The 27,967-nt window shown below is 28.2% G+C and overlaps 1 protein-coding gene across 2 annotated transcripts; it reads left to right on the forward strand.

Moving 5' to 3' along the window:
• The first annotated feature begins 60 nt into the window (after positions 1-60).
• Positions 61-27,944, forward strand: LOC127279813 (uncharacterized). Of its 2 annotated transcripts, none has more exons than XM_051302405.1 (6): positions 61-213; positions 8,086-8,305; positions 24,181-24,437; positions 24,656-24,719; positions 24,882-25,130; positions 25,240-27,944. In XM_051302405.1, the coding sequence occupies exons 2-6, from the start codon at positions 8,102-8,104 to the stop codon at positions 25,513-25,515; spliced, it is 1,050 nt and encodes a 349-aa protein (XP_051158362.1). In that variant the 5' UTR covers positions 61-213; positions 8,086-8,101; the 3' UTR covers positions 25,516-27,944. The 2 variants fall into 2 exon arrangements, with proteins under 2 accessions (XP_051158362.1, XP_051158363.1); XM_051302406.1 differs by lacking the exon at positions 61-213 and adding an exon at positions 6,908-7,393.
• Positions 27,945-27,967: the final 23 nt, after the last annotated feature.

The following is a 27,967-nucleotide window of genomic DNA, read 5'->3' on the forward strand; positions in this document are numbered from 1 at the left end:
CTTGGTTTTGTGGTAGCGCGTAGAGCTTCCGTAGTGAGGTATACAAGCGCCTTAAGGCTCAGTCAGCCTTATGTAGATGAAAAAAAGTTGTTGTAGAAGCAGCTTTACTCAACGAAGTATAACTGAGGTTATGTTCTGCAGAATTGTTGAGTAGTTAAATAAATCATAACAACTACCTGATATGTTTTCACAATGGAACATTTAATTAAAATTGTAAGTATAATCTATTTGTTGCTTATTTCTCCAATTTAAAGTAGTATTCAACTTTAATGCTGATAGATAATAAACAAAATCATATTATGGATTCCCTTAATTTTTACGAGGTCTTTAAACGGTACAGGCCTCATAAAAATTAATCAACAATATAATAAATAACGAATGTAAAATTAATTCAACAAAATCATATTATGTTAAATATTTCAATAATAAATTCGTGTTAAATTTGTTAATAAGACAGTATTTTAATTGTTACTTTTGTTATAGAAAATGAGTCAACTTTATTTTATGATTAAGGAAACATTAACAAATGACGTCACGCTCTATGACAGAGAGGAAAGGGGTTTACCGAACGTGGCATGACATAAAAATGTGGAAAATTGAAAATATGCGTTACGTCTTTTGTTAATGTTTCTTAATTTATTTTCACATTTATACTAATAGATACCAAACATTATTTTTACATGTATTTGTCATTAATTCGGTGGGTGGCTTTAATTTGTGTTTTTGTCAAGTAGAGTAAAAGCACCACAAGGGGAATCAGGAGTGATAAAAGGGTTAAATGTGCTATTTTTATTTTACTTACTATATGTTTAAAGGGATTCCTTAAAACATAGGAAGACAACAAATTTTAAAATTAGCACAATGGAGTCTTTTTTTTGCTTCTGATCCACCACTGGTACTTTTACCCTATATTTGCATATTGACTACATAGTTTAATTTGTAAACAAAACTTGGTTGTTGTAAAAATTTAAATCTGAATCATTGGAATTTTACTGATTCTCAGCAATAAGTTTTCCACTTATTCCAATAAGCATATACGATGATGAATCAGTTAAATTTTACTGATTCATCACCATATATATGTATTGAAATCAGTGGTACACTAATACTAAAATGAATAACAATTTCAAATGAATGATTTCTTTAAAAAAAATTACCAAATTTGTATGAAAAGTATGTCATTTAGGATGTCCAGCGGTCAGGGAATGTCAGGAAACTTTTTCAAATTTTGCCGAAAAGGAACATTTTTATGAATTTTTTTATTTTTCGGTGCCCACATATAATTTAATATTTGATGCTTTTCATTTTTTTAATATTAAATATTTATTAAGGAAAAGTTGGAAGAAAGTTAGGAAAAGTTAGGGGATTTTTTTTCTTCTTGCTGTACACCCTGGTCATGGTGAAAACAACAAAAAACGCATCTGATGCATTGTTCCATTCCGATATGTCATTCCTTTTTTTAGTTTCAAGCCACAGAAATTAGATTCTTAGTATGCTTTTTTCTACAGAGAGCAGTCTTGTAATTAAAGGCCAGATCCTGAATAAAGGAAAGACATATTTCAACTGTATTGTATATGATCATGAAAAATATATTTTTTTAAATAAGAATGAAAACATATCAGGAATGGAAAATATTCACTTAAGTTTGTAACACGAATCACATTGTTTAAATTTCAAGAACTCAAAATTTTTGGTTTCTTCTTTACCTCTGTAAATCGAAGAAAAGTGTATAGTGATATGTTATAAACGCAGGTATAGCGAATCTAAACATTTTTCATTTACTACTTTTTTTAAAGAACAATAAATTTTATAAAAAAAAAACTGTTAGGTGCCGGCATAGGTCTTTTTATTTTAAGTTAAGTTGTGTTTGGCACTATACTGGCTTTGCGCCTGAGGTCTTTTTATTTCAATTTATTGTTAGTGCCCAGACGCCAATCCAGACAGGACCGAAGTTTATAGGAAGTTAACGGCCTTAAGTTAACACTGTTAACTTCCCAGAAGTTTTAATGTCCTCAGAGTTTAATATTGTATATAATTTTTTGTACATAGGGGAGACCGGGGCTGAAAGTGCGTAAGAAATAAAATAATTATTGCCAATATATGATTTACTATTATTTATTAATCATTTGTTATAAACTTTTAAAGGTTTTTAGGAACAATCTTAAGATTTCTAGATTTTAGTAAGTAGAAATAAACATTTTTTGACTTATATTCTATAATTGCATAGATAGTCAGTCACTTAAAATATAGTTTTCGTAATAATTATTTTTATTATAAACATTCAAATGATTTTTCCAACAATCATAAAATTTATAGATTTTTCTAAAAAAATAAACATTTTTGACTTAAATTTTACAATTACATAATTAGTCAGTCTTTTAAAATATTTTTTGAAATAATTATTTGTATCGTTAATTAATTGGTAAAACTCTACTTTCTGATTAATAAATATTTTTAAAACGTGAATAGGGTAACTGCACCAGTGGTGGATCATGCACCAGTGGTGGATCAACTGCGAGAAAAATGGTCATTTGTGTTTACACGTTTGTAAGTAAATGAACCGCAAGTGTCGGTAATTGTTAAGAAAGTTATACAGATCAATATTACAATTTAAAAAAAATTTTAAATTCATCGCGAAGAAAGCAGGACAACAATTACTAAAGTGGTGACAGAAAACAAGAGTTTTCCTTAACATGTAAGTTAAGAGTATATTTTGGAATAGAAAGCTTTGGAGCCATTTTAGGACAATTTTTAATTCTTTTCACAATAGGAGGCATTTCGTTTCATCCCCATAGAGCCCTGAGAACAATATTTACGTCTGTAAGTAGCGCGTGTCCATTGTTTTCGGGTGATCCACGACTGGAACCAAAAAAGTAACAAAATCTAGTGGTGGATCAGTCCTACTTTTCGCCTGTTGACGCATTGTTTTATTGAAAATTTTATAAGTTAAATTTTAGTTAACACTAATTCAAATGTTTATTAATTGTTTACACCTGGGGGTCGATTACGTAACTTTCCCACATCCCACATCCCACATCTCACTTCCCACATTTTACATCCCACATCTCACTTCCTACATTTTACATCCCACTTCCCACATTTTACATCCCACATCCCACATCCCATATTTCACATCTCACTTCCCATATTTCATATCCCACTTCCCATATTTCACATCTCACTTCTTACTTCCCATATTTCATATCCACTTCCCACATCCCACTTCCCATATTTCACATTCCACATCTCACTTCCCACATTTTACATCCCAAATCCCACATCTCACTTCCTACATTTTACATCCCACTTCCCACATTTTACATCCCACATCCCACATCCCATATTTCACATCTCACTTCCCATATTTCATATCCCACTTCCCATATTTCACATCTCACTTCTTACTTCCCATATTTCATATCCACTTCCCACATCCCACTTCCCATATTTCACATTCCACATCTCACTTCCCACATTTTACATCCCAAATCCCACATCTCACTTCCTACATTTTACATCCCACTTCCCACATTTTACATCCCACATCCCACATCCCATATTTCACATCTCACTTCTCACTTCCCATATTTCATATCCCACTTCCCATATTTCACATCTCACTTCTTACTTCCCATATTTCATATCCACTTCCCACTTCCCATATTTCACATACCACATCCTACTTCCCACATCCCACTTCCCATATTTCACATTCCACATCTCACTTCCCACATTTTACATCCCAAATCCCACATCTCACTTCCTACATTTTACATTTCACATTGTACATTACACTTTTCTTATCACGCTTCCCACCTTTTATATCCCACTTTTCACATCTCTCCCATTTCCCACAAGATGTTGGATGTGGGAAGTGGTATGTAAAATGTGGGAAGTGGGATGTAAAATGTGGGAAGTGAGATGTGGGAAATGGGATGTGGGAATTGAGAAGTGGGATGTAAAATGTAGGAAGTGAGATGTGGGATGTGGGATGTAAAATGTGGGAAGTGAGATGTGGGAAATGGGAAGTGGGAAAGTTACGTAATCGACCCCCTGATTTCAAATTGTTAAATTTTTGTTGAATTAAAATACCCAGAATTAATAAATGTTATTTATCATTGAAACTGAAGCTTTAAGAGTTTCTATTTATTTATTACCAAAAATTCTAATAAAAAGATGATTAATTAATATTTAGTCACATTATACCTATAGAAATGAAAGAGGAGGGGATATGGATAGGAAAGTGAATTTGAAAATCTATCCGTAAAGCCTTATAAAAGTTGCAAAACGTCTCAGTCTCGTAATTTTAAAATGCAATGTTTTTTAGTATGATTTTTTAAGTGATCCACCACTGGAGCAATCTATAACCATGACTGGTGCAAACAGTGATCCAGAATAGGATCATTGACAAATTATCTTTGATGGAGCATTAAAGTAAACGTAGTTGTCAAAATCAAGTCCAACCTTGAAGGAAATGTCTATTGGAACTATCTGGTCCATAATACTATGAAGAATAACCTCGAATTTGTCTAAAAGCAACCTATACAGAACTTCAAAGTCAAAATAAGAAAGTTAAGGGGCTTAACTGATCCACCACTGGTGCAGTTACCCTACTTATTCCGAATGCGATTTATTGAAATTACAATTGACCCTTTCTTTACCCTTCACACATTTTAAATGTACCCAGTTTTTACCAACTATGCATTGAATCAACTTTTCTCTTGATTTCGGGTTGGAATAACAATTCGAAAAAACGAGGCAATAGTAGAATATGGTTACGTAGCGATTGATAGCGGCACAACCAGCCCCAAGCGATAAATTAAGTGTTAAGATCAATACACCATTGAATCACTCGATAAATTTGGATCATTTTTAAAAAAAATACGTATCGTATCTTTAAAAATGCAAAAAATAGACCAAAATGTGTAAAGATGAAAACTTGCACGTAAATGACGCCAAAGCACCAAGTTACTAACATCTAATTATTCCGTGAAGCAAACAAAATCAAAATAGTTGCCAAAGATGCGCATAAGTAAAACAATACTTCTCTCACTTCCACTTTTGAAAAAAAAATTTTTGTTTTTGAGATATTCCTATCGGCACAACTTACCCCCGGCACTTTCAGCCCCGGTCTCCCCTACATATCAATTTAAAGGTTAAAATATATTTTTGCTTAAAACTGACAATCTTATGTATAGAAACTCTTCTGTCATAAATATAATAAGAATTTCCTCTAAAATTAATTTTAAATTGATTCATTCTCTTTTTCGATTACAAATTAATATATAAAAAGAAAAAAAAACTGAATCGCATGCTTAGGAATGTTTCAACAAAAAAGTTAGAATTGAATAAGACACTATAAAAATTATTCCGTTGATAAAAATTAAATAAAAATTCGTAATTGTTCTTTTCCTGCTCTTATTTACTTCGTTTCCTTATCTGTCTTAAGAAGAGACTTCCGCTCGCCCTAGAATGTTCACGAACAACCTTTAGACCTTTCTTGTTTCTTAATTCTAAAACGAAGAAGCGGATTACCACAATGCCATATTTTTCAATACTGTCATATAAAACTACATCTATTCCAAGCTTTTTAGAATTTCTTAACCTTCCCTTGTAAGTTTAAGTGAACCTTCCTGAAATATTGTCACATCGCAGAGTTAACCATTTTAATTCTTGTGAAAAAATGTTAAATCCTAATTTTAAGGGAATTGATGTTTCTTAACCAATAATTATATATGTATATGACTATTAAATAAAAGTACTATTTTAGCAAAATTTGACACGGTAATATTTAATTACTCATCAGAAGCGTTTTGTTTTTTACACTGCAATAATAGGATAATAAGCACCCTACAAAGCATGTTAGTAATACATAATTTACATTGTTGTTTCCAATGTGAGTCCTGAAGTCGGAACTGACGTTGGAGTATTCAATATTAAATTGGGAGAAATCTTCTCATATTGAGAATATTCTATTATGTCCTGATTACTCTTGAAAATAAATTAAAAAATTTATTATCACACTTCGGATTAAAAGAAAGTTTTTTACACGGATATTACAAATAACACAACATGAATGACGAGTTCTGTGGGAAATTGAAATACAATACTGTATGGGCTCATGCGCACCTCTCATTCACTTGATATGAAGACTTCCGCGTAAAATTTGTAATTGCATGAGGAAAATTAACGAATCTTTATAATCAATCAATTTGTAAGTATTAATATATTACACGGAGAAAAATGGAAAATTCAAGAATTATATTTAATACTAATAGTACCATTAACTCTAATGAGTCCAGTTCGTAAAGCAATTCATTTCCTGACGACGTTTTGTAGTTCAATCTTGTTCGGTTCAGGACTGAGTCCAAAACTTCTTAACTTTGAGTATAGGTATATAACATATAACTCAGTGATGGTTGATTATATAGAAAACAGAAAGTTTTGTACAGGTTTCCTCAAAAAAGTCATGGAAATGAATTGCAGTGCTAACAACGTTTTCTAATTTTATTTTTTTCAGTGTAGTAACAATTTAATTATATGTATTTATATTACAATTTTTTGGTTATTTTAAACAAAATTTTTTCTGAGTTTATACAATCACAGTATATTGTGGGGTATTAGTTTAATCTTTTATGGTATTACTTTAATATACGATGATTTTTAATACCCCATAGTTTACTGTTATATAATCTATTGTGCTAAAATTTTAGATTTAATGCATAAATTAAAACTAATATTTAAGCACAAATTATAATATATTAAGAAAAAATAGGGAGGATATTTTAAAAAATCTCTTTGCCTCGGTTGAGCTCCTTTGCTGTCCCCTCCTTTATAGGTATAGTTTGGTTCAGTGTAAAGTACAGTATAGTATATTATGTATTTTCTCGGTTGTAGATCACGGCAGTCGATAGTCGGCTTTGGTCTGCAGTTGAAGTTTGTGAATGTTCTGTGAGTTGTGTCGGTTCAATTGGAAATTATAATTGCAAATCTTTTGTGTCTTCAACAATGTAATAGTTTTTTAAATAGAAAGAAATTGTACGATTCTTTTCACAAAAAATGAAAAGCAATTAAATTGTTTATAAACAAAATGATTACTTTTAATAACGCAGCAGAATGAGTTTTGAATAATTTTTTAATTCACATGATGTCGCGGATACGAGACAAAGTTGTTTTGTGAATATTTCGATTCTATACAATTCGCAAATTGAACCTTTAAGATGAATCGATCGAATAGTGATTAGTGATTCTTTAATAGTTACAGTGTCAGTTCATCTTTTAAAAAATAAATAGAATAATATAAAAGGAATTTAATGTTGTCTTTTCAAAAAAGTAAAATATGAATCTTGTGCATTTAAATCCGTAATCCTGGAAGTGAAGCTTTTTTGTAAGGGTAAGCTGTACCTTTTTTCTCTTTATTGAGATTGCAATTGTTTAAATAATATGTTTACATTTTTTCATAAGAAATAATTACAATTATTATAAACATTTTCACATTGAGGAAGCAATAAGTTGTAAATATGTTTTTAAATATATGTATACTTAATGTCATAAATTTCGATTGACATAATTCTTATACTTACAAGTTACACTACCCAAGTGATAATCGCCGATTTTTTTGAAACAAATTCTTAATCAAACTAATTGACCAATTACAGTAAAAATATATGTTTGTGAATATACATATGTATTTATATTCAGCGACCCAAAAAACCACTGTATTTTACTGTAATTGGTCAACTAGTTTGATTAAGAATTTGATTGCTCTTAGGTGATGTAGATATTTCAAAGGGTAGTTTAAACCCCTAAATATCATATTGGGCCGATATAAAAAAAATATGTGAGTATCACTTGTTAGCATAAATCTACTACATACATATTAATCATATGTCAGTCATATGAAATGCATTATGCATAAGTGTGTCTCACTCGCACTCATATGTTTCCATGGAGTGCGACAAGTTCATGTCCAAAAATATTTTAGTGTCACCAACTAAAAAACCAATAATAACCGTTTAAAAAACTTGAATAGATTATTATTATTGAATATGATTTGAAGGGAAAATATGAAATTATTTGCCACAGGCACCAGTAAAAGAGAATGCTGAAGCACGTATCTGTTTCACCTTGGCGAGGACGAGCAGACAGTGTTAGCCTTGCGTCTAGCGGGGGTGCTAGCAGTTGCGGAAGCGGAAGTCCAACCCCTGGTATTACTCCACCACCATCAAGAGCATCTTCGTGTGCATCCCTCGTGCCCCTTACGGCGCTTTCAAGTTTTTCACCAGTCGACTCTGCACCACAGCAGGTTAGTTTTTTCACATATTTCGATGTTATTTGACCTCAAGAGCAAGAGATTTTCATTTCTTTTTGAATTGTAGCTGTAGGCCTCACAGGGGGACATGAAAAATGAGGTTATTTTAAACCATTTTTATTTTGCGTTTTTCATTTCTTTCATTTTCTACAGTTTTTTAAGACGAATATTTTAACCTGTTGTTTTATACAACGAATTTGCGAATCTTTTTTGATCAAATATAAAGGAGTTATTGTTTTTTGGAAAATTAAATAATTTTAAAAAGCTAACTTTTAAACACCAAAAATTTCTTAACTTTTGCTTGTTAAATAAAAACTTTGGTGATATCTGTGCTACCTTGACAATCACAGGTGCATGATTCCAAGCATTTTACGAGTTTCTGAGAAGACTATCATGATGTTGATCATTATACAATATTATAAGTCAAAGAACTCTAATATGAAACAGAGCTTCTTTTCATTATATAAAATATACAAGAGACTATTTCCTACTTAAAATAAAACTGTGTCGGTTACACGAATAAGAATTCGCTTTATATCTCTTAAGAATACATATAAACCAATAACCTTTGGCATTACAGAAATTTTCAAGTTACTCTTTATATTACCAGATTTATTGAATTTTTACGAAAATATTTTGAGAAGAAAATTTTAAATATGTGTTTTAATTAATTCGTCCTTCAAGGGCTCAATGAAAGTTTAAATAACATCAACTTATACATTTTAAAAAAATTATCGAGTGGAACTATTAATTTTGCGGAAGAGAAGAAAAATGAGTCGAAAAAAGTATCGTGACTTAAATAATTAAAATTTCATTCGCAGTTATACGAAATATTGAAATTCTTGGTTCTCTTTACTGTATGTACTAAAATTGGTTGCGATTCGACCACATGGGGTCCTTCAGACTCCACCTACTCGTCCTGTGTATTATATGTGGCGCTCATAAGGTATCATTATTCAAACTCCATAAAGAAACTTCACAGTCTATAATGGTATACGGGAAGAATGCTAAGTGTTACAAGCGTCATTGTTCACCCTAGCATTACAGTTCTTTCAGCCTCAAACCAGATGTTACTCAAAGAGAAATTTACCAAAAGATAAAAATATTAAAAGAAAAACAGCATCAATAAAACATTTGATATTTTTTTTAATTTTGTTTTTTGTGATTTTTCATAAACCTTTGAAATGTTTTCTATATATTTATATTAACACATTTTTTATAGGTTCGAATTTATTAAATAGACTTTACTATTATATTCAGCAATGTCAGATAACAAACCTATCACAAGACAAGAAAACCGGAACTATGGGCCGTCGCGCCGGATGTTACGAGTAAAATAGAGAGAGAAAGACAGAGAGGGGACAGAGACAGAATGAGACAGGTCCTGTGATCAGTAGCGGAACGAAATATAAAACTCAGTGTCGAACTTGTCACAGATATATTTTGTTTTCAAGTGAATTGGAATTTTATTTATTAATATTACTTCTTCTGATAGACATATCAAACCCACATGCATATTAATTGTACGTTTATCATAAAGTTCAGAAAGCAATATATTACTGAAATGTTGACTTTATAAAATTTCATCTATTTTAATCAAAAAATGTATTGACCCAAAATACATTTTACGAATTTCTTGTAAATATTACTTTTTATTAATGCAAAATACACCCTCCTAATTGAAAATTCCAATAATAATTAACCAATTTTTATAACAAAAAAATATATTGTTATTATTATTTGCATTTGTAATATTAATATCGCAAAATATTTGAAACTTGGCGATGAAATTCTAGTTGTCTTCCTTGAATGGCCTCAATGTGCGACGATTCAGAAGATCAAGTTCCCACACGACATTCCTCTTATCCCTTGAACAAAAACTGTAGGTCATTTTCTCTACACTTGCTCTTTTATTGAGTACACTTTTAAAATTTTAAAAAAATATTCGAATAGATTGGTTTGATTTAGTGAATTTAAAATGTTATTATGAAAATATTTGCATAGAGTATAAACAAATTAATATTTTTTTAATAAGTATAATAGAAGATAAAATTTTGTTTAATAAAATATGTTTTTGTCTTAAATTGACAATAATTTTTTTTAGAAGCAAAATATTTTTAAATCAATTTTTATTTGTTTAAATCTAATAGAAAATTTTTCAAGCATGAAAAGTAACATATTATTATTTAACATTTATTAAATGAGTTTCATTATGAAATATAAAAATAGATATATATATATATAAGAAATTAGCATGCCATGCACACATGTTTTACAAGGGGACAGAAGCAGAAATACACAAACATCCGACGGGTTCTTCTCAAAGAGATCGAGTTTCTGGTTGCGAAAAAAGGACGTGAAACCGCACTATATACAAGAGTCACATTGTGATCGTGAGAAATTATAATCACAAATTTCCTACAAATAATTTCAACAAGGGCAATTATGCTTCATTCATAAATATCAGAAATTTCTTACATTTTTTTAACTATTATATTCTACTGATCTCAAAGTTTCTAAGTGGTCTACATCTATTATTTATTTATTTATTTATATTCACAGTAAACTATGAGGTATTGTAGATTCCCACACAGCACCGAAAGTTTCCTAAACCTGTATTAAAGCTGTGCGTGCCAAGTTGGAAAAATTTACCGTAAAGCTTAGCACAGGTTGTGTAAATATGTAAATGTCCGCAATTGAGTAAATGTTTAGCGTAAAACTGTACTGAATCTTTAAATTACATATTTGGTACAGGTTTAGCGTAAAACTGTACTGAATCTTTAAATTACATATTTGGTATAGGTTTAGCGTAAAAGTTGCCTGAACATTTAAAATAAATCTTTTGTAAAGTTTTATCATAAAATTTGCTTAAAAATTAAAATTAAATCTTTATTACAGTTTTAGTGTCTGATGCATAATGGTAAAATTACTTAGCAAAAAGCTGCCAATCCTAAGTGGATTGCAGAAAAAAGGTAAAAATAATTTAATTTAAATTAAATAATTTTAATTTATTGAAATTAATGAAATTTTTATTTAAAAAAGAACATAAAAAGTATACAATTTTGAAACAAAAAATTCTAATTTATAAAAACTTCTTTTTATGAGTGCATTTTTTTCAGATGTTCAGGAGATTTTAAGGATTCACCATATCACTACCATTAATTAATTTATTAATAAATATTTTTGTGTTCATTGTATTTAAACCTTTTTTTTATTATACCATTTCCCACTATACTAGTTATTTTTTTATTTATATGAATTGATAGCATCATTTGCAGTTAATATTTTCCGCTCAGTATAATTTTTTTATTGAAAAAAACATTATTTCTACAAAAAACTTTAATGAAAATGTAATTAACACTTTTTGTAGTTTAATTTCGCACTAAATATTTAATAAAGCTTTAATTTAAATTTATAGACAATTTCTACACTAAAACTGTAATAAAGATTTAATTTTAATTTTTAAGCAAATTTTATGATAAAACTTTACAAAAGATTTATTTTAAATGTTCAGGCAACTTTTACGCTAAACCTGTACCAAATATGTAATTTAAAGATTCAGTACAGTTTTGCGCTAAACCTGTACTAAATATGTAATTTAAAGATTCAGTACAGTTTTACGCTAAACCTGTACTAAATACGTAATTTAAAGATTCAGTACAGTTTTACGCTAAACATTTACTCAATTGCGGACATTTACATATTTACACAACCTGTGCTAAGCTTTACGGTAAATTTTTCCAACTTGGCACGCACAGCTTTAATACAGGTTTAGGAAACTTTCGGTGCTGTGTGGGTTAAATTAATGCCATAAAAGATGCATCTTACTTTAATCCATTTTGGTATTAAAATAATACCACCCCGTAATTTACTGGGTTAATAGTTACAGTGCAACAAACATAATATTAAACATTTTGACTATTATTTATTAATTCAATAGCTTCAATATTTCCAAAATAAAGCACATTTAATAAAAAATTTATTTCACATAATTCTTCAGGGTAGACACAAGTCAGGGAAATTTGGGAAAATGAAAAAAATTTACAGAAATGTCAATATACTTTGTGTATGCGTAAAAATTTTTTATAATTTTTGTCTCTATAGTGAAAAATGTGAAATATAATATGAAAATAGGTTTTTCTAACTTCTAATTATTGGATATACTATAATGTCGACTATAATTCAAATTTTTTTGTCAGAAAAATTGAAAAATTTATTTCTGCCCAGGTGGAAAAGTTTCTTGTAGTAACTACCGGTACCGATACCTGTACAGTCACTACCGGTAATTTTTCCGGGAATTACAACAAATTTTGGTTGCGATTCCCGGAAAGAGTACTGGTATTCGCTGCCGGTAGTGACTGTACAGGTAGCGGTACCGATAGTTACTACCAGTAGTTGCTACCGGTAGTCACTATCGGGAACTTTTCCACCTGGGGTGGTAATTCTGTTCTTATTTGTCAATTAAATTAAACTTAATTAAACATTTTTATCAAAATTGAAATTTAAGGCAAACGCGCCAATACTCTTAATTCAGATTTAGAGAGTAATTTCGGCAGTTAATAGTAAGTAATAATTTTAAATGAATGACACTCTAATATAATTAAAGGATAAAGTCGACATTATTGTCGACAAAAAAACAAGAAAATAGACAAGGGAATGTTTATATAGGACTGTCAACATAATAATAGTGTATTAACTGTAGGGATTCGAATGTATACTTTTTCAATCAGTATAAACTTCCACTCGAAAATAAAGATTTTTTTGTTCACAACTAAGGAAAAACTATTTCAGATACATTTTTGAAAAAACTAACAGTGAAAACTAACACAGAAAATTAAAAGGCATTAAAATAAGCTGCAACGCTTATTATTTTAATCCAAGTTTGCTTATTTTAATACCAAAATGGATTAAAATAAGCACAATTGGATTAAAATAATAAGCGTTGCAGCTTATTTTAATGCCTTTTAATTTTCTGTGAAGTCAATGAATTAAAATTAGTCAAAATATTCAAATTTTGTAAATAAATAAATAATATATGATATTTAAAGTTCTATATAGAAAAATTATATTTTGTACAAATTTTAATACCTGACATGAAACGCATTACTATAATTTTCGTTTTCTTTTTAATAGAAAAATACAAAAAATAAGTAGGTACCGCGTATAAATTGTAGACAGACCCTAAGAGTATCTCTGTCGCACTCATGGACCGACTAATTAAGCGTATATATATATATATATATATATATATATATATATATATATATATGTATGCATGTGTGCGTGGGATCTTCCAAAAAAGTACATACTCTATGGATATTATTGTTTACTCAAGTTTTAAAAATTAGCGTTGATAAAATATTAATTCATTTTCCTTTCCACTTTCTCGGCACCTGTGTATAGCCGCAGTGTTTCTCCAACATCCTTAAGGAAATAACAAAAATGACAAAAATAGAACATAAACTTCTTTCGCGTCCTGCTGCTGCAGCTGCATCAGTTACAGTAGAATAAAGGAAGCTGAATAAATAAATTTAAGTCTACTTATATTAGTTACGTATTTCTCGCTTTTTGTTTCAAATATTTTTAGAAGTTTTTTTTATTTCATTATGTTAATGGAATTTTAAGAAAAGTTGTTTTATTTATATACATATTGAATATGTGGGATAATATGTAGATATGCATATAAGGCATTTTGCGTGTAATGTCTCAACTCGAAAATTTAATTTCTCGAAACAAAATGAAACATGGGAGAAATTGTTGTCCTATCTGGTGGTGATATAACTCAAAAAAATTTTCGTTTTTGAGGAACACGCAAACAATATGGTTTTTATAATACAATTTTTTCGTATAAGGTTATTTAACTTGTCACATACAGGAAAAAATTGATTTCAACACAATATACGTATGTCTTAAAATATTTCAAAATAAAAAAATTTACGGCATGCATGTAGTATGAAACATTACAGACGAGTGACGTAATGAGAAATTCCTGTAATTGCGTTATATTATATACATACACATACAGTCGCATTTAATTTGAACGATTTCTCTATATATCTTCAATGAGCCAGTGACTCCATATCGTATATAATATTATAAGGAATATCCATTAGTATTTGATAACACTTAATTTATTAATTTTAACTTAAACATAATAATTTTTAAGATTGACTGTTCATGTGAGTTAATTTTGCATCGTAAACTTGAAACAATATTAAAATATTGTCTCAAGTTTTTCAACTTTTCTTGATACGCCAGTAGATTTCTTATTTCTATGCCTCGTTCGGCTGCGCAATAGTTTATTTCCGTTTCTAAATACTATTTAGAAAAGTTATTTTCTTCCCACATAGCACCAGAAAACCTCTCTCAACATTTCCTGCGAATTTCGAAATATTGACCTGCGCAGCTCAGGAATTATCTGTGTAATTATAAAAATATCCGCAAAGTTGAGGCAACATTCAAAGGTATTTTAGCCTATTTATAATAATTAACTATACAATGCAATAAAAAAAAATTTCCAATTTTCTGTATTTATTATACAGATGTTCTCAACTTTTTAAATTCAGTTGAGGACCTATTAAGTTACTGCTAGCTTTTTATAAAAAAAAAATGCATAAAATAACATTTTGCTTGTTTTTTAATAGGTCAACAATACGTAGTAATTAAACAATGACGTCGCTTTCATTTGACCTGTTCTCTTGACTTCACTTGACCAAGTGTCAATAAGGCATTATACTGAATACTGATCTAAAAGTCTACAGTAATGAATTCAGGACAGATTATTCTTTGAATTAAGAGATTATTACTTTTCCAGTTTTTACTTGAAGTAACGTTATAACTTATAAGTAAAAGAAAAAAATTATTCAGGCAAACGCGGGTGTGGGCTGCGCTGTTCACAAACGTCAACACTCAGGGCCGTTTTATTAGCTTGAAGGCACATTACTAAGTTTAGTCATATTATCTATGTTTCGCTTTAAATATCAAATTGTCTGAATAAATGATAATAATTTCTCAAGAATAACAAATTTTCAAATCGTCTTTGAAAATAAATTTTAAACACAACATTCACTGCATAATTATATATTTTTTCCTGCTTGTTGCATTAAATATATACTTTAACAAGTGATTTAAAGCACTCAAGTATTAAAATAGTAGTTTATTACTATAAATCTCCATTTTTTAGTATAGAAATAACATTTACAATTTATATTTATAAATAAATTGTACCATTTTTACAATAATATATTTTAAAAGTGGAATTATACAAAATTAGGAAGTAAAAGTCGAAAATATGTATTCAACCTAAATAATAATTAAGTATTCAATTCACAACTTTGGATGTAATTTCAAGGAAAAATTACTGTAGATGAAAACTTTAATAAACTACAATTTCTTTGTTAAAAAACGATAAGAGTAAAGTGAATGGTATTTGAAAAAAGTGTTAATACATATTTTTGTTGTTCTTAATAATTGTATTAATTTCAACTTTTAAGTGTGAAAATGATGTTGGGCTTTTTATTTGAGCACGGCATTTACGAGTATATTTCCAGTAAATACCCTATTTAGAGTTTCAGCCGGAAACCCCTAAAATAGAAAACTTATTAAAACACTGGTAATTTTCTAAATTTGAATTAGCGAAATTTCACTGCCAGTACTTAGAATTAAATACTACTTTTTCAATATAGGGCAAAGTATAGAGAATTTTCTGCATAGGATTGTTGTATGTCGCATAAATTAATATATTTCTTACATTCAATAACATGAATTTCAAAACCGGATACGGCTTAGTCTCGGCTTTACTGCGGTTGTGCGATGTTTTGTGCAGAGGAACTTATTTAAAACAATCATCAGCATCGCAGAGGAAGGTCCAATTAGCTTTTATACACACGTCCTCAACTGGACAGCAGTCGTGTGCCTTTTAACTTCTTGTTTAACTTTTTGATATATCTTATTCTTTCTTAAACTATCTCTTTTACACTAAAAAAATTCAACTGCTTTACCTTATATTATGTACACTAAACAGCGGAAAGCTTAATGAATTAAGTAAAGTTTTTGTCAAGTGCTCATTCTTGTACAAAAGTTCTTTAGTACACATCTTGTATTCAAGTTTTTAGTATTTTTGTCATTCTCTTATACTACTTCATAAAAGGTATTAAGTTGCAGAGGAAACGAATATTCTAGCAGCTGTTATTTTCTTTAAAGAGGCACGCGCCGACAACAGGAAGAAGAAGATCAATTGACGAACATATGAATTTAACAATCTGGTGGTTCATAATATATGCAATGGCGTAGTCGTTGCTGCTTGAAAATATTTAAATTTTATCAGTGTTAACTAAAGTTCGCTAAAGGTCATTACTATGTCTAAATTAGTTTGCAATTAAAAATTTTTATGATTTGGAAAAATGGTAGAGAAATACTAAAATCTTAAAATCTTAAAAATCTTTTACTATCCTGACCCTGAGAAATCAGGGACATTAGATACAAATTAAACATTTGCGATACGGTTGATTATAGATATTTAAAAACGTTTTTATTTCAAAAATTATCCTTTAGGATATCAATCTTTCGGTCTCAAAATTTTTTATTTAATCAAAATAGAACAGGTTCAGGTTTTTTATGTTTCAACATTCTTTTGTAGTGAAAATGATAAAAAAAATTTCTTTTTAATATTGATAATTTAATATTGATTTAATTTTTTTTCTGTAAGATAATCGTCGATAAATTTTTATGAGGCTGAAGTCCGCAACGTTTTCAAAAACGAAAAATTAAAATAGAATTATTTTTTCATGTCAATTTATCTCTAATTTTGATTTGCACAAACTTTCAAGAAATTAATACTTTTATAAAAACCAGTTACCCCCGAATAACTTTAATTTTAACCAAAATTAATGGATATCGTCTAATTATTTTTTCGTTTTCGTTTATAAAAACGTTGCGGACTTCAGCATCATAAATTTTTAAGAAAATTATTTATTTTTTGTTTATTTATCTATTTTACCGATTACAATTAAGACCCATAGTGACAGTCCATGAGTGCAAGTATGAGACACACTTATTAGCGAAACGCATGCTTTCCTATGAAACTTAAAGTTTTCCGAAATTGATTTGGAAGTTATGGCTAGTATATAATAAATCACAATGCTATTAATTACCGAACAAGTATTTCAATAATATCTAATATTCTGACTTGCACTTTGTAAAATCTTGTTATTTATATAAAAATCATTATTGTATTTCAAAAGAAAATTGTTATTTCGCCACGTCAAAAATAGTTTTGTTCGATTTTTTTAAGAAGTAATGAATCAACGTTTATTAAATTTTTGGATGTATATTGAAATATCTACACTGAAAAAAAGTATCATTGATTCTAAAAAGTCGTGTACTAAAAATCCATATTTGATTCACTAATTTTCTTAATACAAAATAGTTTACTTCAAAGTAGTACAATATTTTGGATTAACAAAATATTTAATCAAATACTGAAAAATAAATTGGTATTCTTGATTCAATACTATTTTTTCCAGTGATATTCAATATACATACAACCAAAAATTTAATAAACAAAAAAATGTTGATGTTATTATTGTTGCAGGTAGCCCTCAAAAAACTAGAGCAAAATTTGTTATATGTTATTTTAACACTAATTCTGGGTTAAAATAACACTCTGTTTTCCTATAGTGTACGCAAACCTCATTTAAATTTAGAGTTTGGTAGAGTTTTCTAAATTCATTTTTCAGAAAATTAAAATGATCAACTTTTAACAGTAATTCACTTGACATGATAATAACGAGTGTTTCTAATGATGTTAAACAACAAAAATGGACTAAAAGTCAAATTTTTTTATAACTAAAATTTCAGTATTTCAAAGAACTTACAGACCTAAATACATTGTTGTCAGACAATAATGTTCTGAATGTAAAAAATATAAATTTTTTTGAAATGTTCACCTATAATATTAATTATTTTTAGCGTGTAAGAATGTTTCGTTGATTGAAAATTTTATTAAAATTACAGTTTATTTTCTCAATTAATTTTAATAATAATTGGATTATTTTACTCTCCAAAGGTTAATTTAAATGATTTTTATAGTTAATAAGTTGTTTTCGATAATATTTTTTAAAAAAATTATATTTCAAAAATTTAAGAAAAAGAATATTCTTAGAATACTATCTTTGATTATTTTCTAAAAAAAAATTATTTTTCTATTTTTTTGGTCAAATAAATTCATTTTAGATAATATTCTTATCTTCATAGTAAAATATACTGAATTCAAAAGCAAATATTGTATTTATATAAAATTTTAGAATATTCTTATTTTGTACAACTACAAATAAGATCATAGACACGTACTGTCCCATTACATTCAGCTCATGTCTTTTTTTTTTTTTTTTCTTAACTCAATCGCTCCGGAAATTGGTGTCAATTATCAAACTCTTAAAAATCTCAAGGATCGAAGATCACGATTCACGATGCGGCGAATTTGACCCGCAAACCATATAGGTATACATCCGTTGTTGTGTGGTCTTATTTTATTAAATGTTTATACATACAAAATCATTTAAATGCTAATTTCACAGAAATTTTTTCAAATCTATGAAATTTAGTTTATTAGAAATAATAATAATAATTTTTGAAGTATTCATTTATGTCTATATGAAGTACTGATCCAAATTTAATAGAATGTGTTTGTATTGCATTGTAAATAGAGTTCTTTATCTTTCTTCTTTAAGTATAGCAACATGCAGACGTAAATAGGAAGAGAGGTCATATTGCCGTTTAAATATAAAAGATTATTTCCGGTATGTAAGCTACAATGTACAATTTACAAAATCCATAGTAATAAATTAACTAACATTATTTGCTTGATTTACAGTTTATAATGTGTCTTAGAATGTTTTAAAGAGATTTTACAAAAATAATAAGTTCTTTATTTAGAATTACTAAATTATTTGAGTTTTATAAAATTATTAAGGGGAAAATTTTATAACATATACTTGTACTCAGGCTCACTCAACCTGAAAATCTTTATTATAAAAGTAGATCGTGTGACGGGCAGTCATCGATTGCGTCCTGTAAGGGGAAGTTGCATACCCCCACTCTACCCGCCGGGCCATAAACACGGAGCTCGAGGGACGCATGCACCGCGGGGGGCCTAAGCGACGTTCTCGGGCCTAATGACATTTTCTATTTATGGCCCTTAATGAGTTTTTCCAAAAAAAATAAAAAAATTTTAAATATTAACAATTTTTAATTTTTTTTAACATATTCTTATTCCTCGTAATTTCACGATTACGAGCATATGTTGTTCGAATTAAAAATGTTAATATTAAAAATGTTTATAATTATTATTAAATAATATTACATTTAATTGTTTCTTAATTTAATTATACTGTTTAAAAAACAGTATAAATTAACAAACATTTTCCTTCACACTTACAGGCTTAGGACTGGCAGCATTTCACTTATTCGTGAAGGCTGGCGTGTTTAAAAAATGTGTGTTTATTTATACAAAACAGAAAATCAGAACTTTTAAAAAATTTGCTTGTAAGCCAGTATAATATAAAAGCTTTGAAAGCTTTATTAAAATATATTTGGTTTTATTTAATACATATTTGACTTGTAATGAATGTAAATTTTTATAATAATATAGAGGCCAGTCCTAAGCCTGCGAGTGTGAAGGGAAAATGTTTGTTAATTTATACTGTTTGTTAAACAGTATAATTAAATTAAGAAACAATTAAATGTAATATTATTTAATAATAATTATAAACATTTTTAATATTAACATTTTTAATTCGAACAACATATGCTCGTAATCGTGAAATTACGAGGAATAAGAATATGTTAAAAAAAATTAAAAATTGTTAATATTTAAAATTTTTTTATTTTTTTTGGAAAAACTCATTAAGGGCCATAAATAGAAAATGTCATTAGGCCCGAGAACGTCGCTTAGGCCCCCCGCGGTGCATGCGTCCCTCGAGCTCCGTGTTTATGGCCCGGCGGGTAGAGTGGGGGTATGCAACTTCCCCTTACAGGACGCAATCGATGATCGCCCCGTGTGACAGTTGCAAAACAATATTCTTTACTTAGTTAGAGTTTCTATCAAGCGTGAGAATTATTTTCTATATTAGTGAAAACAATTCAGTACCTGAGGATAGATCCCAGGCTATTGTTTGTTTAGAGCGTTGAGAATTATTTACACACGGACATGTACATTATAATCTTCGCAGATAATAATGCTTATACTCAAATATACTATTTTTATTTACCCATAATCGAATTTAAAGATGTGGAAACCCTTCAACCAGAGACAAGTGCTAAACTCCCCATGAAAAGTTTTTTTAAAAAATGGCAATCTTAATTCTTTAATATACAATTATTCCACTCATGGGTCAGTTAAAGTTCACTTTTTCGCTTTTATTGAAATCAGTGGTACTTATCGCTGAGAATCAGAGAAATTTTGTTAATTTAGATTTAGAAAGTGTAGTTCCGGTCTTAGACGAGATTTTGGAGTAAATCAATTTATCATTATATATAAAGCTCGAGTTTTTTTGTCTAATTTACATAGTATGTAAAAATATATTTTTTCTTTAGCTGTAAGAAATTAAAAAATATCAGAAGCAGACAGGCAGTATAAAAATATTTTAAACTTACCTTGATCTAGAATTACCCGGTTTGCTGTCCAGTGGTGGATCAGAACCACTATTTTACAGTTGGTTAAAAAAATGCAATGTAGATGAATTAAATAAAAAGTCTAAAGAAACTAAAATAAAATTTATTTAAAGCATATAGGGACTTAAGAACGTTCTTTCGATAAGAGAATTAACATTACCATTATTTGTCAAAGTCAGTGTACTGGTAGATAAGACTTATACGAAGTTAAATTTTTTAGACCTATAGATTCGTGAGAAATAAGTATAATGATAGATTTAGTTTTCCAAGAATAAATATACACTTATAGAAAAAAGAATTCTTAATTTAAATATAGATCTGTTTGAACGATTTTGTTTAATTTAACATAGTTTTGTAAATTTTATTTTAATATATATATAAAAGAACTCACTTTTATTTAAAAATATTATTAATTTGTTTGCATGAAAATTATAATAAATGTTTTATTTAAAGTTATGGGTTAGTTTAGAATGGGCAGATTTGAATTTCCACTGGAAATCTAATAGAACGTCCGAAATATGTCATATCTTTTTAATCCAAAAATCACATTTTTAAAAAATGTTTCGTGTGTGTATTTTGAAAAATCTCTGCCTTTTTGCATAATTTATTAAAAAATCTTTATGTATCTTTAAAAGTATTATGAACAACTTGGAGAATATTTAAAAACGGATTAATTGACCTATTATTAAACTTTTTATTGTAAAATTTTAGCAAGTTATTGATGTTAAAAATCTATATCTCTGCAATAAACGACCAAAAGATACAACTTAACACCTTTTTAAAATTATTGTAATAGTAAATAAGTTACCAGAAATTGATCATAAAAAATCTTCATGGGAAAGCAAAGTGTTCATTTTAGGAACCTTGTCCCTACTTCTGAATCGTTCCAATCAATGTGCTATATGGAAACTTTATCTCAAGAGAGAATAATAGAAAAAAGATTATAAATTAAATATACACTGTAAAAATAAAGTCTTATTTTAAGGCCGAAAAGAGGTCTTATTTTAAGAGGCAACATTTTTAAGGCAGCTTTGCTGAATTTACGCAATGCAATTTCCATTAGAGCTACTAGCGCTGATTTTAAGACTCATCTGAAAATAAGATCTTCTTTTTACAGTGTAATATAGATATCTAAAATAACTTATAAAAATATTTAACATTTTACATGATAGAGTGATCTCTTTTTTGACAACGTTGCATATACGATATACCTTAGTTTTCTGTGTGTAAACATTTGTAAACAATACCTATACAACACAACTGAAGAAATGCTGTGTTGACAGAGACGTTTTACGATACCGAGTAAGTCAAATCACAAAAAACTTGTCTCTGTTTTGACTACATATTCCAGCAAGTTTTAAAAAAACTGTAAAAAATACATTATTTTTCTATTTTTAAATCCTCTTTTTTATTTAATAGAAACCTAGCTCTATTTCAGTTAATAGAAATTAAACGAAAAGTCTTTTTTATGATAATTCATAGAAAATTGTGAAGTACTAAAATAAGAAGCAACGCTCTTATTTTCATTGAAAATTTGATTAAAATAAGAGCGTTACATCTTATTTCAATACCTCACAACTTTCTGTGTTAGGATGTCGACAAAATCTCAGTATAAACAAATGAGGAACTGCATGCACGTGCAGTGGAGTGCAAATTATGTGTCCAATCTTATAAACATTGTCTCTCAATATATTTTAAAAATAGTTTATTTCCATTAAACGATTAATAAATAATTGTAATAAACTTTGGATATTTTATCAATATTAAACGCATGTTATTTTACAAGTTATAAAATATAATAAATATTAAATTTCCTACATCAATTTTTTTAAATAACTTAATTTTGCTGTACTTCATAGAGATGAAAAATGCAATATCTGAATTCCAATAGTGTACGTGCTAAGCATAGAAATGGTACATTCATGTTTGAAAAATCATGCAAAATAAATTTTATTTATCCAAATATTATTTGTTACCGTTTTTCTTAACTTTTGAATATCAGCTTGTTTTATTTCGTTCACTCTAATGCATATTGTCCTTTATTCAATATATATATATATTTTATGTATAATTTGTATATGAGACTTATCAGCTTTCAATTCTTTTATTTTACAATCAGCAAGTAGATAAGATTTGTAATGTTAAAAAATCCTTTGGTGACGAGTCAACGAATAACGTATCTTGGCATTGAGATTATATATACATATATATATTATGAAATTGATACGAGTTGTGTACGTCTACGTTTCATTAATACTGATTTTAAGTTTAATTTTAGCTCATATATGAGGCATTCAAATAACTAGATTTATCTCTTCTTCATCAGGTGAACAATAAAATTGAAGACTCATCTGCTGTAGAATATTAACCTGCGGAAAATCTAGATCTCTTGACAAAAATTGAGGAAAATTTTTTTAATCATTGATTGTGTACTCTTTTTAAAAAAATCCTCATGACTTTGAAAATTTACTTGAAATTTTGTCAACAGGAGAATTTATTTACATTTTACTTATTCATATTTAGAGAGCATTTTTCATAGGTATTAGAATCAGCGAAATATTATATCCAAGTGCTCAATCTTATTCTTCATCAATAAATTATGGTACTTGGATGTCTCATCGATTCGTGTTACATATATCCACTCAGCAAAACCTTTGTTCATAGTTTGATTAAACCTCTTGGAAAAAGTTCTCTACGTTTATTTTTAACCTTGTATTAATTTATAGAATAAGTTTCATGATTTTTATAAAAAATTAAGTGAAAAAAAACAGTTTAAGATGAAAATTCAAGATTTTTGGTATTATTTTTTAGAAATAGAAAATTTTTTACATAGTAACTCAAAGATATAACTCTTATATATAAAGTAATTTATTAGTCAACAAGGGATGAAAAGCATCCACTTTTTACGTTGATGATTGTGACAAAAAAAATGAAAAGTAGTTGGTTGGTCCCTCTAGATAATAGATGTTTTTTAAAACGTTCGACTTTATTTTCAACTTGAAAAAAGGTAAAAATAAAAACTGATACTTAAATTTTTTGGAATATTATTCTCGAGTGAACTAAGATTACTCCAGAAAATTAATTTTTTTACTAAAGATTGAAAATTAGTTTTGAATAATGAATTATTTTGAGCCCAAAAAACACATTGGAACTAGTAGAGATGTGTCTATTTAAATGATTATGTTTTCTAATTTCAGACAACTATAAAGGTTTATGCAAAGTGTCTTCGTTCTGACATTGAATACAAGACGCTAAGTATTACATACGAAACGACATGTCGAGAGGTGGTCCAAAGTCTATTAAATAAGTATCGAATGAGACATCGAGATCCACGATTATTTTGTCTGACGATGGAAGTCACTGTCAGGAAAGCCAATGTACATACTGCCTTACCTCTCGATGAGAATGCTAGACCAGCTTTTTTGCAGTCCTGTCACCCGCGAGGAGATTCAAGGTAAATATATTTATAAATATTTGATGTATGTATGTCACTTATTTTCAATCAATGTTCTCTTTAGGGTTTTTATTATTTCAAACAATATTTGAAATTAATTATTAAAACTGCTGGTGCTTTTCAAACATTATGCCTACTGGGTTGAAAATAAAAAATGTACATGTATTTAATTTCAAAGATTTTACACAACAATTTTTAACTCTATTAAATTATTCTAGATTTTCATTACAAACACGAAGAGGTGGACTTGTGAAAATATATGACAGCGCTTTAATGTCTGGAGTGAGTAATATTTCTGACAATCCTTTCTAGAATTAAAACGAATAACCATTGATAAGAAGTGAATCGTGAAATTTGAAAAGGACTCAACTTTTCGAAATTTACGATTCAATTATAGAAACGGCTTGTTTTCTAAATGTGCATATAATATGTACTTTTTTCCAGTCGAAATACAAAAGTCTTTTGATCTCGGAGCAAACGACAGTAGATGAGCTCATTCAAATGCTGCTCAACTGTTATAATTCAACGGAAAGAGTTGAACAATTTTCATTGTACGAAGTAAGCGAGGGCGAAGAATACCAAAGAAAGTTACATCCTGACGATTCTCCACTTCGAGTTACTCAAAGGTGGACCTGTGCCGATCGTCATTTACGAATTCGACGAAATCCAGATTATGATCCCCATAGAAGAAAGGTTTGTTAATTTATTCTAATTTTATTTCATCGAAACTTTTAAAATTACAGTATTAAAGCACAATTTCTTGAAAAAATATAATATATCTAACTATAACATTTTTTTGTAGAGCATGTGGGCTTCGGAATCCATGATGTCGAGATTACACATCCACGATGTACATTTGTGTAATCAAAAAAGCAATTATAAAAACGACAATAACCGCCATCTGCTTCATCACTATAATTACACCAATAATAACAACAATTTCAAATCTGGTCAAAATCATCTTACATCGAGTTCAATGCATCATCATTTACAACAATTACCAAAAAGTATGCCATCGACACCTTTGTCATCAAAACATGTGCCTTACGCAGAATATGAAAATTATCTCTTCATTTAAAATTTGTAGTTTTTAGAAAAATACCTCTTTTAAATGATATTAGGTAGTCTTTTGGATTTTAGGTCCTAACTAAATTTAACTTTGTTTTCAAGTAGACTTTTTCTGTACGGAGCAAATACATTTAGAAGTTCCAAAAGAATATCGTTCATGCAATAATTTGAACAATTATTGGAAAATCAAAAACTCTACCAGTTATCCTAAATATTTTTAAACTTTCATTTGTATACAAAGAGTTTAAAATTCATTTACATAACGAACAATCCATCATAACTAATATTTTTTCGATTTTGTGATAAATATTGAAATTGCTAGAAAAACGTTTTTAAAAAAAAGCATGTATAAACTTCTAGGTGGACATTTTGCAGTGATCGCGCTGCTATTTTCGAAAAGTATAATAAGGCACACAAACTGAAACTAATGCCAAATAATGGTTACACTTAGATGTCTAGATGGTAATTATTTAAAATATTTTGTTCTCTGTTCAATATTTAAATAAATTTTAAATGTGCGAGTAACATCAGTAAAATTTTCTGAAGCAAAGGTTTTATTCTCGATCAACGCCACTTAAATCAAAAATCTTTAATTAATAATACTTTAAGCGCAACGACAAAATAAAAGACAAATCTACCTATAGATATGTATTATATAAAAATCAGAAAAATGCCAGCATAAAATCTGCGTTTACCTGAAATATGTTAGAAATATAAAAATTTTACCAAAGGTAGTAAAACTTGTATGTTTGAATGTGTGTATGTGTGTGTGTGTGTGTATTAAATGTACATGAAATCAATTAAAAATTGAGATAATTTAAGAACTACTTATTATTTGGATGATAGTGTTTTTCATTCAACAAATTGCTTATCGCAAATTATGTGACGGTAAAGTCGCTTTCTCATTTAAAGTACAGTTGTAACAAATGCAAAGCATTAAAGTTTAACTTAAATATATAAGTATACATATATATGTGTGAATAAACAAAATATTGGTTAGCGTATCTTCTCATGTTTATTTTTGGTATCACGCGTAAAGATTTAATTTCAAGTTCATTCCATATTTTATTCCGCCTGAATTGAAAAAAGTCGTTTAGAGATAAAGCAAAATTAATTATATATTTTGACCTTATATTTTCAAGATTAAATTATGTCATTACAAACGTGTAGCTTGTGAAAAAACCTTTAAAAATCACTATATGTTATGTTTTACTTTTATGCTTTCTAAAATTATAAATTAAATCAAATAAATTGGAAAAATAACTTTTGAAAAAAATCAAAATTTTTAAATTCTCCTACTATGATAAAAAAATGTTGGTAAAATTTAATGATTAGAAGTTTTCAAAAAGCTCGAAACTCCATTGTTTTAGCGTTCTCAAACAAATTCTGAAATTCAAAGATTTCAAAAAAATTTAATTTTCTAAATTCTTTAATGGATTTAAGAATCAGAAAATTTTGAAAACTTAAGATCGAATTTCTTGTAATATCTTCGAATTCTAGAACCGACTCGAAAACTCAAAAGTATTCAAATCTGTTCTTAAAAATTTTCAATCTTAAGCTTGACTCGATTTTTCCAACTTTTTGTATAATACATTTTGAATGTTCTACTGTAATGAAAGTTATTTTTTATTGATTACTGCCATAATATTCTAGTTGATTTTGTCAAATTTTATGTCAATAAATATGATCATAATAATAAGTGGTTAATTAACAAATCGAGTAAGAATTCTTACCCATAAGTTTATCTATGGCAGTTATATCAATAAAGGATGTCTTTCAGTAAAAGGTATATTTAATAACTTAATTAGTATACTTTAGTCAAATTTGTATTAATAGGCTCTTATTAATATAAAATATATAAGGTTTTTCTTAAACTACATGAATTGATGAAAAAAGTAATTTTTCGAAATTTATGAGCTGTTCGATTAACAAAAAGAAAACTTTTCGGTCATATGAAAAAATACTTTAATTATATATTTACTTGTAAACTAAAAAGTAAAAATCTTCCACTATATATGCACTTTAGTCATATAAGATTATACCGATAATAATTTCTGTAATTTTAAGGATAATTTTTTACACGCAATATAAATTGTCAATTAATATGCATTTCAACTACCAAAGGAATTACAATTAAGATTGAAAAACACGATTTTTATTTTAATAAAAAAGTATACATACCTATATGTTAAAAATACTCCCAATCGTAAATGATTTTTTCTTTTTCTCTTCTGTCAAACATATGAGCGTCATTTTTAATTTTTCTTTTATCTAAAAAAGTAATAATGAATCTATTTTTTATACCTGGAGAAATTAAAATATAAAATATTTTCGATTTAATATGCTGCAAGATGCTATTAAATATAAATGTACCTATAATATTTATTTGTTTTTAATATTCTGTACAAATTTATAAAAAGTTTTTAAAAAATTCATAAAGTTTAGTTTTTATTTTCCTATAC

The sequence above is a fragment of the Leptopilina boulardi genome, unplaced genomic scaffold, assembly GCF_019393585.1.
Source record: "Leptopilina boulardi isolate dan_hultmark-lab unplaced genomic scaffold, ZJU_Lbou_2.1 LbouV2_223, whole genome shotgun sequence".
NCBI lineage: Eukaryota > Metazoa > Arthropoda > Insecta > Hymenoptera > Figitidae > Leptopilina > Leptopilina boulardi.